This window comes from Leptidea sinapis, chromosome 28, assembly GCF_905404315.1.
Source record: "Leptidea sinapis chromosome 28, ilLepSina1.1, whole genome shotgun sequence".
In the NCBI taxonomy this organism is placed as follows: Eukaryota; Metazoa; Arthropoda; class Insecta; order Lepidoptera; family Pieridae; genus Leptidea; species Leptidea sinapis.
In genome coordinates this window covers 3,585,816-3,602,987 of record NC_066292.1, presented here as the reverse complement: position 1 = coordinate 3,602,987, position 17,172 = coordinate 3,585,816, and the positions used below count along the sequence as shown (strand labels likewise).

At 34.2% G+C, this 17,172-nt stretch overlaps 1 protein-coding gene across 1 annotated transcript; it reads left to right on the top strand.

The window, feature by feature from the left end:
* Positions 1 to 564: 564 nt before the first annotated feature.
* Positions 565 to 15,279, top strand: LOC126973104 (T-complex protein 1 subunit gamma). Its single transcript, XM_050820246.1, has 12 exons — positions 565 to 730; positions 806 to 867; positions 959 to 1,135; positions 1,487 to 1,684; positions 2,468 to 2,592; positions 3,466 to 3,661; positions 3,875 to 4,029; positions 5,326 to 5,494; positions 8,234 to 8,326; positions 9,233 to 9,347; positions 10,254 to 10,435; positions 13,482 to 15,279. The coding sequence occupies exons 1-12, from the start codon at positions 700 to 702 to the stop codon at positions 13,602 to 13,604; spliced, it is 1,626 nt and encodes a 541-aa protein (XP_050676203.1). The 5' UTR covers positions 565 to 699; the 3' UTR covers positions 13,605 to 15,279.
* Positions 15,280 to 17,172: the final 1,893 nt, after the last annotated feature.

Sequence of the window (17,172 nt, the reverse complement as noted above, 5' to 3'; positions counted from 1 at the left end):
TAAGGTGAATGTTACACTAGCGCATTAGGAATATTCCTGTAATGCTAGACGTAAGTGTTGTAAATAAAAAATAAAAAAACTATGATCGCCTGGTACCAAAACATTGTATTATGCTTCCTATCTCATTATCTCCCATGTTAAATATTATGAATTTATGTGACTGCTCTTTTTACTGTCGCTTTTTCGCTTCATCGACATTCAAATCACAACGATGATAGAGAAGTTTTCACTTCAACAGTATGCATATTTCTGTCTCATTCTTTGTCAGCTGTATCCTACACAATTTTGTATTTGTGTCTCTTACCTGTCGTTTTTTCCGTTGCATCCGGTTTGCAATCACAACGATTCTAAAGAAGTTTCACTTCAAAAAATAGTAATCCTAAGTGTTTTTGCGAAATCTGATGTTATACCTAGTAATAGTATAAAGTGGTGGCTCATTTTGCTTAGGACATACTGAATGAACTCTTTAGGTGGCATTATCAGGCTCAAACATTATAATGTATTCTTTGGTAAAGCAGTCCCGCTTCTTATTAAGTTATGTTTACTATTCACATTCTCTTTGGTAGATTTTATTTTAGAGTGGGCAACATTTTATTTTACATTGTAGAATTTTATGAGAACGAGCAAGACCACGCGAATCGTGATTGAAAATTTTGATTTTTGTGCCTTGTTGAATTAAGAATTTAAATATTACTCAAAATGTATGGACAGCAACCTATAATAGTTCTGAGTAAGTTAAATTATGGAAAACACAAAATAAGCGGCTGTAAACAGTATTTATTATTGCAAAGTAATTCTATTTCAGGCCAAAACACCAAACGTGAGTCGGGCCGGAAAGTTCAACTTGAAAATATATCAGCTGGAAAGGTATGAGAGTTATTACTAATGATTATTGTAAATTTTTCGTTTTTCTTTATCTATTACATATATTAAATATCTATTAACTTATATATTTTAGACAATAGCGGACGTTATCCGAACATGCCTCGGTCCTCAAGCTATGTTGAAAATGTTAATGGATCCCATGGGAGGTATCGTGATGACCAACGATGGAAATGCTATTCTTAGAGAAATAACTGTGCAGCATCCATCAGCTAAAACTATGATAGAAATCGCCAGAACTCAGGATGAAGAGGTTAGAAAATAACATTTCTTCAAATATATTAACAATTGAAATGTAGGATTTTTAATTTATGATATGGTTATGTATATAGTATATCTAATCGGAATTATAACCTACTTAAACATTGTATCTGTTTATAATAATTTTTGTTAGTTTTAAAACTGGAATACAATTTTGTATCATACTAAACAGAAATCTATTCTTAATGAACAAATAATATAAACATCATGAATAAAACATATATAACATGATGAAGAAATAAAGATATTCATGTGGTAGCCCAGAGTTGTCAACATTCCCTTGGGAAAGTTCTTGGTTCCGGCTTGTTTTGATACAATTAATGTGTCATTAACTTTTTGCCAGGTTGGTGATGGAACCACATCAGTGATTGTTCTAGCAGGAGAAATGTTGGCTGTTGCGGAGCCGTTCCTAATTCAAAACATACATCCAACTGTTATCATCAGGGAATACCGTCAGGCCCTTGAGGATGCTATCAAACTTCTCCAGGACAAGATCTCAGTGCCGATTGACCTTAATGACAGAGACAAGCTGAAAGAAGTGGTGAGTGAGAAAGCTTTATGAATCCCATTATGTTGAATTTTTCTTATGTCATGACCCTCATTAAATGGAAGATAATCACCTCCCCCATTATAATTATTTGCCACCAACTTAAATCTAGGACAAGATCAAAGCAATCACTAACAAATACAAACAAAGACTGAACAATCACCCAAACCAACTTGCTGTCCAGGTTACCTTACCAGATATATTAATCCCCTTAAACGGCACAGAACACTACAACTTGGCAACAGTGATGACTAAGCCAATATAGATATGGAATATGTTCCTACTGGGGATCATTTCCACACAACTTATCTGAAAACATCTGCTCATAGTCAGAAAAACTGATTGCTAGATTAGGAACAGACAAAAAAAAGAATGTAGATCTCCAGAGTCACAGGATGTAGTAATATGAAAGTAAATACAGTAGGCACACCATAATTCACTACTTAGTGACTTGAGTAACCCATATGATAATCCAACATGACCACCGTATAACAGAGTGGTTGAACGTAAATAATACTGGGACTAATACTGATTATGTAAACAATTTTGCCAATTTTATTTCTATAATAAAAAGACCTTACCATAGGTTTTTATTTTGGATATGTCAATGATAATACATAGAATTTATTTTACATTGCAAAAGCTTAACTTCCTATACAAATCTGACAAAATAATCAAATAAATTCAAAGAAAGATGGCAGTTGTATGTGTAAGTGAAGTTCAACCAAGTGTGTAATCTACAGAAGACAGATTGAATGAGCAATATTATCCTTTCAGATCAGATCTTGTGTTGGCACCAAGTACATTGGTCGCTGGGCAGATTTGGCAGTGGATATTGCCTTGGATGCTGTCAATACTGTCACAGTGAATGAGAACGGAAGAATTGAGGTTGACATCAAAAAGTAAGTTATGTTTCATTTGGAAAAATAAAAATTGCTTGAAGAGCAAGACAAATAGTATCAATTCTGTGCTAAATTGCTTATCATAAAATATGTTGCCCTAGTCATTAGAAGCAGACAAATATAATCACAAGAACATGTATGTAAATCAAATATTATGGCATTAGGACTCTCATAAACATAAAAAAAAAATTAACTGGTAGAGTTTACATTTTTTAGTAATGATCTTTTGTTTTTCCCACCAATTACTACAAACAACCAAAGAATGAACTTATTTATGACTGTACTCACAAACAATAATAACTACAACTTTTATTAAAAAATTGTAAAAAGTAGTGGTTGACAGCATTAGTGGTGGAATAGATAGAATTTTGGTTTTTGAACTCGTATGTATGATTGACACTTTATAAGGTCTATGACATATTTTTGATTGTATTTTCTTTGATTAACGCAAGTGTTACACATTTAAATATATCACTTTTAAAGGATTTAAACATGTGTAATTGTATTTACAATGTATTCTTACATTAGATTTTTGTGTAAAAGTTACATTTTTATTATTATTTTAGTTAATCCAATGTTTCAAGACCTTTCCAGATCTCATTTTCAGGGGAACTCATAATGTAATTTAAAAATACAGTTACAATTACATGTTGTAATCCTTTAAAAGTGTTTTTGATTCCTCTCGTGCTGTAGATCCATTGTAGGCCAACAGTGATCACATACCTTCAGGTGACTCATATGTATGCTTGTGGTATAAATGGTGGTGAACTCGAAAATCTTTTTTGTTTTAATTATTCTAATGCTAGTGCTGACAGTGTTCAAAATCATGACAGTTTTAAAAGTAACGATAACACACAAATTTATATATTCCAGTTATGCAAAAATCGAAAAGATCCCTGGCGGAACTGTGGAGGAGTCCCGTGTACTCAATGGTATAATGATAAACAAGGATGTTACCCATCCCAAGATGAGGAGGTACATTGAGAATCCTCGTATCATCTTGTTGGATTGTCCATTGGAATATAAGAAGGGAGAGAGTCAGACAAACATTGAGATTGTCGGTGAACAGGTAATGTTGTTTAATTTCACACAGAAAAGATTGACAAGCCAATGATAAGGGGTACACATTGGCCTATCAAGTAACAGTTCCTACTGAGGACTTTTACATATTTTTTTTGATTTGTTTTATGAGTTTTACCATGTAATACCCGCCCAATGGCAAAAAGTCATCAAACAAATGCCACAATATTTAACTTTTCCCAACCTATTATATTTTTTACAGGATTTCACAAAGCTCCTACAACTAGAAGAAGAGTTTGTACAAAGACAGTGTGAAGATATCATTGCTCTTAAACCTGATATTGTATTCACCGAGAAGGGAGTCTCTGATTTGGCACAACATTATCTTGTTAAGGCCGGCATTACAGCCATTCGTAGGTAAGGATCTTATGCTTTTTCAAGTGACATAGAAAAAGAGGAGTTTCTTAATTTGTGTGTATTTTTTTTATTTAACTGAATTTTTATATCTTTTGGATGAAGTGCCAACTGACACCATTTTATTCAATTCTAAATTTTGAACTCTATCTAATTTATTTTTAAGTTACACAAGTCAAAATGTTTGAGTATTTTATTTTGTCACTTTGGACACATTTTTTTATCATAATATTAAATGCTGAAGCTTATAATATTATTAGAATATTACTTTAATAGAGTGGCAATGAGCTTATTACCACTTCTGCTAATTAAAGATCAACTTTTCCAAAGTGATGGTAAATGAAAATATTTTTGGCATTCATAAGTGTAAGTTTATGACCTAAGTGAATAAATGAACGTTGTTTATTCAATCTGTTAAAATGCACTTCCTCTTATAATTTATGGGTGTGTAATTCAGTGATGTTAAGGTATTAGGCCAAAAAATCATGGAAAACCTTTTCTCTTTCACTGTCTCATGTCTAGATATATTGCACAACCGTACCGTTTTTGTTCAAAAGATCTGCTGTTATTATGACATGAAAATAAATTTATTTTGGAAGAAAAACTTTACCACACATTCACACAAAAAAATTAGGAAAGCAAATACAAGCTTAATCTTAAATACAAAAAAAAAAGAAATAAAAAGCAATACTAAATGATCTGTGTGTCTACTAGTCTTCCAAAGTCCTCCAAAACTGAAATACAGTAACAGTTACAGTTGTGTCCATACTTTAATGAGCACAACATTAGCTTTCAGTGACTCCATTGTGTGATGTTTGGAGCTGAAATGACTATTTTATGAGTAAAATTATATATATCAAGCTGACCCGGCAAACATTGTTTTGCCATAATTTGATGGTTGAAGGTAATTAATTGAGAAGAAAAAATATAATTACAGTAAATATTCGATCGCCTGTGGATCGAACAGAATAATATAAAAATCGCGCTACTAAAACAGGGGTTGATTGTAGAAAAGTGAAAATTTGAAGTCATATGTATTTTTTAATGTTGACACATAATAAAACTAAAAAATATTGTCAAAAATTAAAAATATATTTAGGGGTATGTCACCCTTATAATTATTCAGACGTGTCCGATATGCACACAAAATTTCACACAAACTCCAGCTGCTTTGGAGGCGTTTGGTAACAAACACCGGCACACGAGAATTTTATATATAAGATATTGTATAATCATAATTATACACTCAATAGTGTTGTACTCATTAATAATAAGTAACACTACATCTTTTGTTACCAGACTTCGCAAAACAGACAATAATCGTCTAGCGCGTGCTTGTGGTGCAACAATCGTCAACAGAACCGAGGAGCTGAAGGAATCTGACGTCGGCACCCAGGCTGGCCTCTTTGAGATCAAGAAGATGGGTGATGACTATTTCACATTTGTCACTGAGTGCAAAAATCCTAAGGTATACTATATTTTTAGTATTATAAGTATTAATAGCCTGTTTACACTTACATTTCTAGGTTACACTGTCTATTCTCCTGATCTGATTTTATTCACGGACTAATTTCAACAATTAGACTTTTACTGTGAGCCCATTTCGCTAGATGGGGTGATGGGGGAACTATCAACAATTTGATATCACAAATGAGCTTTGAATGGAATAGCCTAGAGGGCAGTGACTAATGTATATGTTTAAAAGGAGTGGCAATGTATTCTGTGATACTTCTCATAAAAGCTCTACTGTTCAGAAGCAAAATGTATTTAAACTTTGACATCTGTTAAAATGGCTGTTGTTCATTTTTGAGGTTTTTTATGATGTAATTATAATTTTATATAAGTACAATTTATAATTTAATGTGTTTGTTGGTTAAGATAATGCCCTTAATAAATAAAAACCATTAAAATTGTTTTTGCATGTCAATGTAACACCAGATTAGTCACCCTCAGAAATTCCCTCTTGTGAAGGAAAGCCATCTCCACTCTTTTCCATTCATATTGATATCATATTATCTAATCATGCACTATTGTGTTCTTGTTACAACTGTGTGGGTGCCATTCTATTTGAGTTACAAGTACCAGTGGGAGGCTCCTTTGCACAGGATGCCGGCTAGATTATGGGTACCACAATGACTCCTATTTCTGCCATGAAGCAGTAATATGTAAACATTACTGTGTTTCGGTTTGAACGGTAGCTAGTGAACTTACTGGGCAGACTTAACATCTTACGTCTCAAGGTAATAACGAGCGCAATTGTAGTGCCGCTCAGAATTTTTGGGTTTTTCAAGAATCATGAGCGGCACTGCATTGCAATGGGCATGGCGTATCAATTACCATCAACTGAACGTCCTGCGCGTCTTCTCCCTTATTTTCATAAAAAAAAGGTTAGTGCAGTATGATGTGTTGGAGCCCTATCCTAATATGCTATGGCTTTGGTTGAGTTGTGATTCAGAACATGTTATATGTTATTGTTTTGGGCTCATGTTACTACTCAATATCAGATGTGCTTGTTCCACTATATTTTCGTAAAAAAAAATATTACATTCTCTCTGTGTAAAACATTAAAAATTAATTTATATGTATTTTTTTGCTAGCTGTACATATCAAATCAAGTATATCCTATATGATGGATATACCTATACCAATAAATTTCAAATTAAATTAAATTAAATTTTAGGCACCTGTTGGTTCCATATAGTTCAACATGAAATAACATGCCTTTTATCTATACTTATAATAAATCTGTAGAGATCAAATTTCTGTATAAAGAAAAAAATATTGAGGTGGTATATAGTACCGTAAGAGCCGTATACTAGTCATGTTAATAATTCCATCTCAGACTAAGATTGATGTCGCCAATAAACGAGCTACTGCGTATAGTGCATCAGTTATCGACAGGCACAGGAGGTATTCCATTATTAGGTGTCAGGGTGAGAGTACTGGTTATACCAGCAGTACTCCTTTATTAATATTAATATTGTGGTCATTCAGTCATAAAACCGAACTCTATTGTGCCTCCTCATGTGTTCGCACGCACGCTCTAACGATATCAATACTTTTTGTGATGATCTTTGGCCAACCGCTTAGAGAAGCTTTCCATTGCATAATGGGAGCAAGATCCTCTGCTTGGAGTGTGAGGCACTCACACTCCAGTAGGATGTGCTTAGAATTTTTGTAGGACTCTTAGCAGAACCTGTATAATTGATCGTCATTCACTGAATGCAGTTTTTGCTAGGTGTGAAGGTGTCCTCTAAGCTGGCAAGGGACCATTCATAAACTACGTCACACGAATTTTATGATATTATATTAAATTATTGTTATTTCTATTTAATTTCTTTTTCAATAAAATGAACATTCAATCAAACAAAGGAATGAAAATCAACAAACATAAAAAAATAAAATTTATAATTTAATATTTGCATGTTTAGTAGGTATGTAGTTTAAATTTATTTTTATAATACTTCGTCGACCCCCTCCCTCCCCCTTAACGTATGACGTAATTTGTGAATGGCCCAAGGTCCAGAGAGGAAAACTGTGAGGGTTCATAATTGACTCCTGGCTAAGTTTGTGCAGAGCCTTGGCAGACTCCTGAGTGTAAACATCTAAGAGCAGCTTAGCTTGCCTAAGGCGCGTTAAAGAGAGCCAATGGTTAGGTGCTTCTCGAGCTTCCCGATTCTTCGTGAGGAACTTGGATTACGGATTCTTCGACACCACTGAAGGGTTCACGTCCAGTGAAGGTTGACGACGCTTCTTACTGGCCAGCTTATCGGGTCTCTCTCTACCTCTATCTCTTTTCTTTTGATATTCATGTGTCCCGGGTAACCAACCACTCCAGAGTAACCTTATTACATTTTGATAAGTGGTCGAATTTGACCCTGCACTCCCACAGTAGATTTGAGGTAATTCTATTACGATTCTATATACCTCGACTTGAAATATTATGCCAGCTTGCCTATAGGAGCCTTATGCTGTTTTGTGATTCGTTACGAGTCCAATTAGATTGCCACTGTTATGGGCAGATGATATCAGGTTTGATTGTTGCGTCAAGTCTCCTCACAAAGAGAATATTTTATATCTTACATGTTTCAATGCTCAGAATCGACTTGCCATAATGTTTAAGCTTAAGAGATAAAAGATTACAAGAAACACTAGAAAAATATTATAAAATGTTATAATAACTTTGAATTGCATTATATGATTGCAGGCGTGTACAATTCTACTCCGCGGAGCTTCAAAGGATATTTTGAACGAAATTGAGAGGAATTTACAAGATGCTCTGCATGTTGCTAAGAATCTGGTGAGTTCTTGTTAAGTACTTTGTATGATTCTAATTTAAAATTGTAATAATTATAAATATTTGTTTTTGTATTTAATAACAACGTTATACAAATACTACTGTCCATTTTACTAGACACTTCTGAGTTGATCTTAATGAATATAATATTAGGGCTGACGAGTTTGAAGACCTAGCTCTGATCACCATCTGAGCTTGGTGCATTTTACATTATATAGATGCACTCAGTAACATCATCATTGCAAAAAAAATTGCCTGGCTTTATGTAATTAATAAAAATATTTTTTTTTCATGGATGAAAAATACTCCTCTTACTCGCCACTCCAATGACTTCAATTTGTTGTATCATATTTTCTATTATTCCATTCTTAATGTCTGATTTTAGTTAATGTTTTGAACTCAACCAATATTGTAAGGAGCGTGTGCATTCATATTTTGGCTTGTAACATAGTATAGTAGAGAGATATATAGTTCCGTTATTTTTTTCTATTGCCGCTGCTCATGGTCTAGCAACACGAGCGATATTGGCAGCTTAGGTGAGTTGAAGCGGAACTGTGCTCTGCCAACAATATGATGTCATCTGGACATCTGGATGTGTGGCGAGCTTCCACAGTGCCGTTTTCAAGGAACTTTCTTCCACGTACGACCAAGTACGACGGTACGACATGGGTACCTTCAAATAAAGCGCGTAAACTTTTTGAAAGGGCAGGCAACGCTCTTGTGATTTTTCTGGTATTGTATCTCTTCACTTAATATCAGGAGACCCATACGCTCGCTTGTCCTCTCGTTTGGATTATGGGGATATATTTGTATATTAATTTAAAAAAATTTTATAAAATGATGTAAGTATTGTCAGTTAAGTCGGTAATAAGTTATAATAAATGGTTGTGTACTATTAATTATTAACAGGTAGTCAACCCGCGCCTGGTGTGCGGCGGAGGAGCAGTGGAGATGTCTTTGTCGCAGGCTCTGTCGGCCAACTCGTCACACAACACGCCTTACCGGGCCGTCGCTCAGGCGCTCGGTATGTTATCAACCAGTTGCTATTTAAACATATGCCCGTAACAGTGTATATATGTAATGGAGAGGGCTATGCTTGGAGTTTCTCTGCGAGATCGAATCTGAAATGAGGAGATTCATAGGAGAACCAAAGTCACCTACATGGCGCGGATGATTGCGAAACTGAAGTGGCAGTGGGGGTAGGGCACATTGTAGTTGGGGCAGTAAAGTCCTCAAATGGCGACCATGTACTGGAAAACGTAGTGTTGGTAGGTAAGATGGACCGATGATCTGGTCAAGATCGCTGGAAAGTTTGGATGAGTGCAAGACAGGACCGACTGGCGTGGAAATATTTAGGGGAGGGCTTTGACATGTAATGGATATCTTTCAGTTGAAATATGTCTGGTTTACCTTTGCTGAACACATTTAAGAAGAATAAAAAGATAAATGTGAAAAACCAACCGAAATTTATGTTAAAAATTTCCGTTACAGACTTACATATTATTTTCTACAAAGCTAATAAAAGTGTGTTAATTTCTTCAGACACATTGCTTGCTGGATTTTTTTTTGTTTGCCTATGACACTTGGCAGGGGAGTGGTTCACATGTGGGAGGCTGCTTGACACAGGATGCCGGCTAGATTATGGCTACCCCAATGATGACCTTTTTCTGCCGTGAAGCAGTAATGTGTAAACATTATTGTGTTTCGGTCTGAAGGGCGCCGTAGTTGGCGAAATGGTGAACTGGGCAAATGACTTAAGGTGACGATTGCAATTGTAGTGCTGCTCTGAATTTTTGAAGAATAATGAGCGGCACTGCATTGTAATGGGCAGGGCGGATCAATTGCCATCAGCTCTGAACGTCCTGCTCGTCTCATCCCTTATTTTCATTAAAAAAGGGTTTAATTTTAATGTAGTAATGGATGGTTACAGAGATAATTCCGCGCACGCTGGCACAGAACTGCGGCGCGAACACGATCCGCACGCTGACCGCACTGCGGGCCAGACACGCGGCCGGTGCAGGGGGCAGCACGGCCGGCATCGACGGAGAGAGCGGAGAGATCGTGGACATGGCCGTCAAGGGCATCTGGGAGCCGCTGGCCGTCAAGATGCAGGTGGGTGCTACCTTCATTGAACCTATCACTGTCATCCTCATAATGCTTATTCAAATTCAAATTAGAAAAAATCTTTATTCAACGTAAAACTTTATAAGTAATTAAGTGCAAGTCAGGATGAAGTACAAAAGCTGCAAAAGCATTCAAATGGAACAATATTCATTAACAATAAATTTTGAAACATTAATTTCAACCATCTTTATCATTCAAATAATCTTTCACATTATAATAGGCCTTGGATGTTAATATATTTTTTATGCTGCATTTAAATTGGTACTATTTAAATATAATTTGGGAATTTATTATAAAATATAACACAATCCACTTTAAAAGATTTAGCAATTTTACGGAGCCTAGTAGATGGAATTGCAAGTTTATATTTGTTTCGAGTATTGACATTATATACATCACTATTCATTTTAAATTTCCTAATGTAGAAAGGGTTGGTAATTTAAACGCAATTAAAATCGAAATATCTGTATTTTACACTTTCCACTTATATATTACTTAATACTATTTTGGGCAGTGTAACCCCTTACAATTAACAATGTGTAATGTTCTCTCGAACTGAGCGCTCTGGCTTATAGTTCGTTAGTTGGCACTACTGTAGTGTGTGTAACTAACTTACATGAAACAAGCTAACCAAAGATCTGAATATAATATGCTATTAAAGTTATTTCTAAAATTATAGTTATAATTATATAAAACAATACTAACAAAGTAAGTCGTTAAATAAATGTTATAATTAATTGATATGTCTAATCTAATCAATTATATATTGTGAACTTAAAATGTCAAATAAGTCAAATATCTTATCACAGTCCATAACGTTGGTAGCGCTTGTAAACACATCAAACTGACACTAATATGTTTATGAGCGTACAGGAGGTTCTCGTATATGTACTGGCATAATATTAATTTCACTTAACTTTTCTCTCAATAAATCCCTTGAACGCATTTTATAGACTGCTCGAATTTCCCTTTTCTGCAGCACAAATATGTTGTCAATATCTGCAGCCCTAACCCACAATATAATTCTGTAGGACATGATGCTATGAAAGTAGCTGAAATATACAAGTGTAGCTGTTTCAACATCTGCCAGCTGCCTAATTTTTTCTATCGCAAATACTGCAGAGCTTAGTCGATAACATAAGTTTTTTATATGAACACCCTATTGTAGCTTAGTCTAATGTAATGCCTAGGAATGTTGTCGTTTCCATTACATTGTGTGTGTCATTATTAATTTTATATGTATTGGTTGGTGCTTTATATATGGAAGTGTTAACCTAATACATTTTGTTTTCCTTTGGTTTAAAAGTATGTTATTAACATTAAATCAATTTACTACTTCAGCAATGTCGTCGTCAACCTGACAGTTTTATTCTAAATAAAAAAGATTTATCGTCAACAAACAGTATAATATGTATGTATGTTTATTTTGAATAAGATATGGTAAATCATTGACGTAAACCAGAAATAAAAAAGGACCCAAGATTGAGCCCTGTGGTACACCCATTGACATGATAGAGCCAGTTGATCTTTTTCCATTAATATCTACTCTTTGAAACCTACTACACAAATACGATTTTATTAAGTCTAGAGCAACATCTCTAACCCAATAGTGGTTAATTTTTTTAAGTAAAGTTTCATGATGGACCCAGCCGATTGCCTTGGATAAATCACAAAACACTCCTAACACATCACATGAATCCTCCCAAGCATCCAACTTATTACTTCATATTATGACAAGTCTTTTGCTTTAATTGCAGTGAAGTTGCGAAATAGTTTACCAATCTATATTAAGCATGCTCAAAACCTAAATTCTTTAAAATATATGCTTTCGAAACACTATTTCGAAAGTATAACAGCTGATGTTATGTAACTGTTAGTGTGTGTTATTTTGGAATTATTTTTCTATTAAGTATATTTGTAAATTTACTTGTTTTTTTTTTTTGATTAAACATAAGTGTTAAGGTACACACTTAAGTAGGCGGAATTCAACCCCTCTCCTTAAAATGGCGTTTATGCAACTGAAAGAAATTAATTAAAGTAGTGATGATTACCTTTTATATTTATTTTAATTGAATATGACATTTATTTACAACACAAACTTATAATTTTTCTTACGATTTAACTTTAACTTTTAAAATTTGACGTAACACGGCATGGTGAAGAGTTAACTCTTATTGACTGTGGTACTGCATTATTACAACAGAATTTTTGTTTATACTATTTCATTGACATTATAACCATGTTTCCTGCCGACGATTTCCATAATCCCGACTATCTGAGCGTATGGCGTTCTTATATCAAAGGAAAAAGTTCTGGTAAACCGCACTTATTTCGACATACAACCAAACTGTGGAATAAATTTTCCTCTTTATAACTTAACAAATAGAACATTTTAGAGAATTGATTAGAATCTTGAGGACAGTTTCAACCATAATATATAATTGTCTTGTGTGGAAACTTTTTCGTCTAAAGCTATTATGTTAAATTGAGGAATGGTTGTGATAAAATTTTACTATATTATATTAAACGAGTAATATATTTTTGTATGTATTGACACCTTTTCTAATAAATGACAATCTTCAGAATTTTTGATTGTTATCAGAAATTCTTTACAACTTTTAAATACATTCTTCGACTTTGTCATCATGACTTCTGATGTGTTTCCTTATTTTATTTTTATGAACATAAGAAATTGAACTGAAATTAAACAAATCCGGTTCTATAAAGTGACATAATCTACATAAAATGACAGTATGGTAAAAGCTGTAACTTTTCAAACAACCTGTAGCATGTCATGATAAAATATATCATTTATACGTCTAGATAGACTGACAGTTGTGAAAACGTTGAAAAAATTAAGGTGGACTTTAACCTCTATTTTGCAATGCACACATACTAACACAAAGTGACATACAAATCGCCAGTGAAACACATAGCTTGTCACGCACACTAAAGTAATAAACCTGGCCTGTTTTCATGCATATAAATTATCTAAGTTAAAATATTTAAATAAATGAATACATCTCTGTTCTAGGTGTACAAAACAGCCATAGAGACTGCGATTCTTCTGCTGAGGATTGATGATATTGTGTCCGGTTCCAAGAAGAAGGACAACCAGGAGGCTCAGGCACCCGCTCAGATGGCCCAGCAAGAATAAACCTACTAACGTTTAAACTCTGCTTTAAATATTGACTTGTAATACCTTGCATATACAGACTGGCTTACTATTAAATATTTCTCATAAATGGGATAAAAGTCAGTGTTGACTGTCTCAATAGCTTTCACTTCTGCTATGATTGTTGCCAGGTCTGCGGGGGAAAATAGCTTTTCCTTGGGGGTATAGTTAGGGCTCGTCTATTCTAAGTTCAGGGTCCCTGTGTTACATTTGGTCAAACCCATTCTGAGCCGTTTGAGCTGAAAGTCGAAATTATTAAATTGCAGCATTCAGATCTACTTTGTAGAACTTTCTTTGGACAGTATTTTGTGAACATATGGCTGGAGTCATTTAAAGATCTCCTAATCCATGAAAAGTTAATGATTTGTTAAATTCGTTTTGTTAATTCTATAGTCTTTGCTTTACGGTCTAAATTCGTTTACTATTTACACCATTTACTTTATATTATCATTGTTGACTCAAGTTGATCTTTTTATTAGGACTTTATCATTTTGCATAAAAAATACATTATAGTGAAATAATTAAGTTCTTATAAAATTCTAATAAGAATAGACAGTTGAATTTTCTTGAATATCTTTATATCCTTTTTATACAGCCCAGTGCATATGAATTTGAATTGTATTACAAGTGAATAAGGTTGCATATTAACTATGTGTTATATCCACTATAGTTTCGTACGCTAGATACTCTTAATATTACTATTTTAACAGAAAAATAAAGCTTGTTTCCAAGTTTCTTGTTTTGTACTTCACCATGATTTAATTTTATTGATAATTATTTTTATCTATTATTAATAACAAAAAAGATGCCTCAGCTTTCTTCTTTTGAGTTTCGATCAATTACTTTGTGTTTTATTTTATAGTTCAAAAAAATAGCAGGGCTACATAAACACACACACCCTTGTTTTCATTCCTTAAATTGCTCTACAAAAAAAAACAGATCTGTACAGAGACCGTAAGATTGTAATAGATATAAAATTATAGACTCCAGTGTCCTTCACTAACTTCAGGCTACTGCTAATTAATTTGCGACTACACCACTTGATCATTTTATTATGTCAATATAGTTGGTATAACATGCACCAAATTATGAAACGCTCTAATGGCGTATTATGATGTAAGGTCAGCAAATAAACAATCACTCGATGAACAAATAGTAGTTTCGACAACGAGCAAAGATTTTTGCTTGCAGTACATGTTAAAGCATATCATGCCGTATGAAAGAGCGGCCAGACATGTCTTTTATTCCATCGTAGATAATGACAAGATCAAGTGTTTGTTGTGTACAAAATAATTGCGCTAGTTATAGGATAGTGATGAGGTAGTGCGGTGTATCGCGGTACGCTACGCCATTAGAAGTTTTGTGAATATTCGCAACGCACTAATGATTTATTGCATCGAAGTCTGTGAATACTCGACCTTGAAATATTGAATTGTACCAAGCAACCCGTTGTCTAATATAATATTGTCTGCTTAAAATATAAAAATAATCTTTCACAATTATCTATATTAAACAGTTAATTTTTAACTGCATTTTTAATTATTAGTGGATGAATTTTATTTTAATATTTGATTTAGTTTTGTTTGTCTAACAGATGAGGTCACATTTATGTTTAGTTTGAATGGAACAATAATAGTATTAAACGTTTAATATTTAATTTTGTTTTTTATTTTGTGTGTAACAGTGAAATTAATAGAGAATGGAAATGGTGTTTTTTTTTATGGAAAAGGAGGACAAACGAGCGTACGGGTCACCTGGTGTTAAGTGATCTCCGCCGTCCACATTCTCTTGCAACATCAGAGGAATCACAGGAGCATTGCCTTTAAGGGAGGTGTACGCGCTTTTCTTAAAGGTGCCCATGTCGTATCGTCCCGACTACACCTCACAAGGAAGCTCATTCCACAGCTTTGTAGTACGTGTAAGAAAGCTTGAAAACCGCACTGTGGAGGACCACCACTTATCCAGATGGTGGGGATGATATCCTAACTTGTGGCGTGTCGTGCGAAGGTGAAATTCGGGGGCAGGAATGAATGAAGCGACGTCTCTACGCAACGCCAAGTGATCCAACCGTTCACAGGCACCGGGTCCTTGACAATTCGAGCTGCTCTACATTGCACGCGGTCAAATGGATCGAGCTGATACTGGGGTGCGGCAGACCAGAGATGACAGCAATACTCCATGTGTAACTCCATAAGTATTGCTGTGCTCTATTTATGTCGCCGAGTTTCTTCGAAGCCAATTTGGCTTTGCTCTCCAGGAGCTATGAAAAGGTAGTGATAGTTATTTACACGATTTATATAAACGAAACAAGACGAACGAAAAAAGATTTGTCTGTAATATATTAAGCTGTTTGGTAGGTCGGGGGAGATGGAATGGTTTTTCAATAAATAGTGTTGCATTTGAATCCATTCGTTGTAACAATAGTTAATTAAATTTAAATAAAATTAAATATTAATTTAACCTAGTACTTAGTAAAGTTGAAAGAGTATTTTGTTGTTACTAACCCTATGATCTATTCATAGGTATTAATGATGGAATTGTGTGAATGAAAATGATTTTCTATAGAATACAGGGTTAAGATGAATAGGTTATTTATATAATTTTAAATGTGTAAAAGATGTCGTTGGACTAATTAATTTAAAATGATTTGTGCCCTGTTATCATAGAACCAATATGTGATATCAAATTCTTTCTACAGAACAAATATTTTCCACATCGGGGCTAGCTATAAGTAGAGGTCGACTAACGTTTCATTTTTATTTTATTACGTTCATAAGCTAAAACCCCAGCATACAGAAAAATTAAAGTGGGCCGTCCCTTTAGATGTTTGACGAAAAGACGATACCGCATGGCGTACCTCGCACCACGTAAGGTTGTAAAAGTTAATTAGTAATTTACATTAAATATAAAATTATTTAGTCATTCTTCGTAGCAACGAATACAAAAAAGTATTTCGCAGAGACAAATTCAATTAAGAGTTTTACAATGTTTTATAATATCAGGTCTTTGACCAGCAGTGGACGTCTTTCAGTTGAAACGATGATAAATATTATAATATAATGTAACTTATTAATGAATAAATTTCCAAATCACCTACTTATTATAAATCGACAACGAGCAAAGATTTTTGGTTTCTTGATTTATTGGATTTGAAATTTCTATTATTGACTTTAATGTTGTAAAACACCGATACAGGCGCGTACACCTTCCTTAAAGGCCGGCAACGCTCCTGTGATTCCTCTGGTGTTGCAAGAGAATGTGGGCGGCGGTGATCATTTAACATCAGGTGACCCCTTCGCTCGTTAATCTTCGTTTTCCATTAAAAAAACATTCTCATCCTAATAAATAATTTAACAAAAAAACTATTGGGAATCATACTGAAATAGTTTTAACTCAACGCTGTTTCTAGTGAAAGAAGTAAAAATCTGCACCAATTCTGTTTCTAAGCGATGAATATAATACAAAAATCATTTGCGAGATGACGATGTGGAATCTCTCACAGCACAGGAAGTATGAACCATTTGAATTGCTTACAAATTAAACCACACGC

Coding starts and splice junctions, on each gene's coding strand:
- LOC126973104 (XM_050820246.1), top strand. CDS start 700: ATGTATGGACAGCAACCTATAATAGTTCTGA. Junction 5,495..8,233: donor CTGAGTGCAAAAATCCTAAG/GTATACTATATT, acceptor ATATGATTGCAG/GCGTGTACAATTCTACTCCG. Junction 10,436..13,481: donor CGCTGGCCGTCAAGATGCAG/GTGGGTGCTACC, acceptor TCTCTGTTCTAG/GTGTACAAAACAGCCATAGA.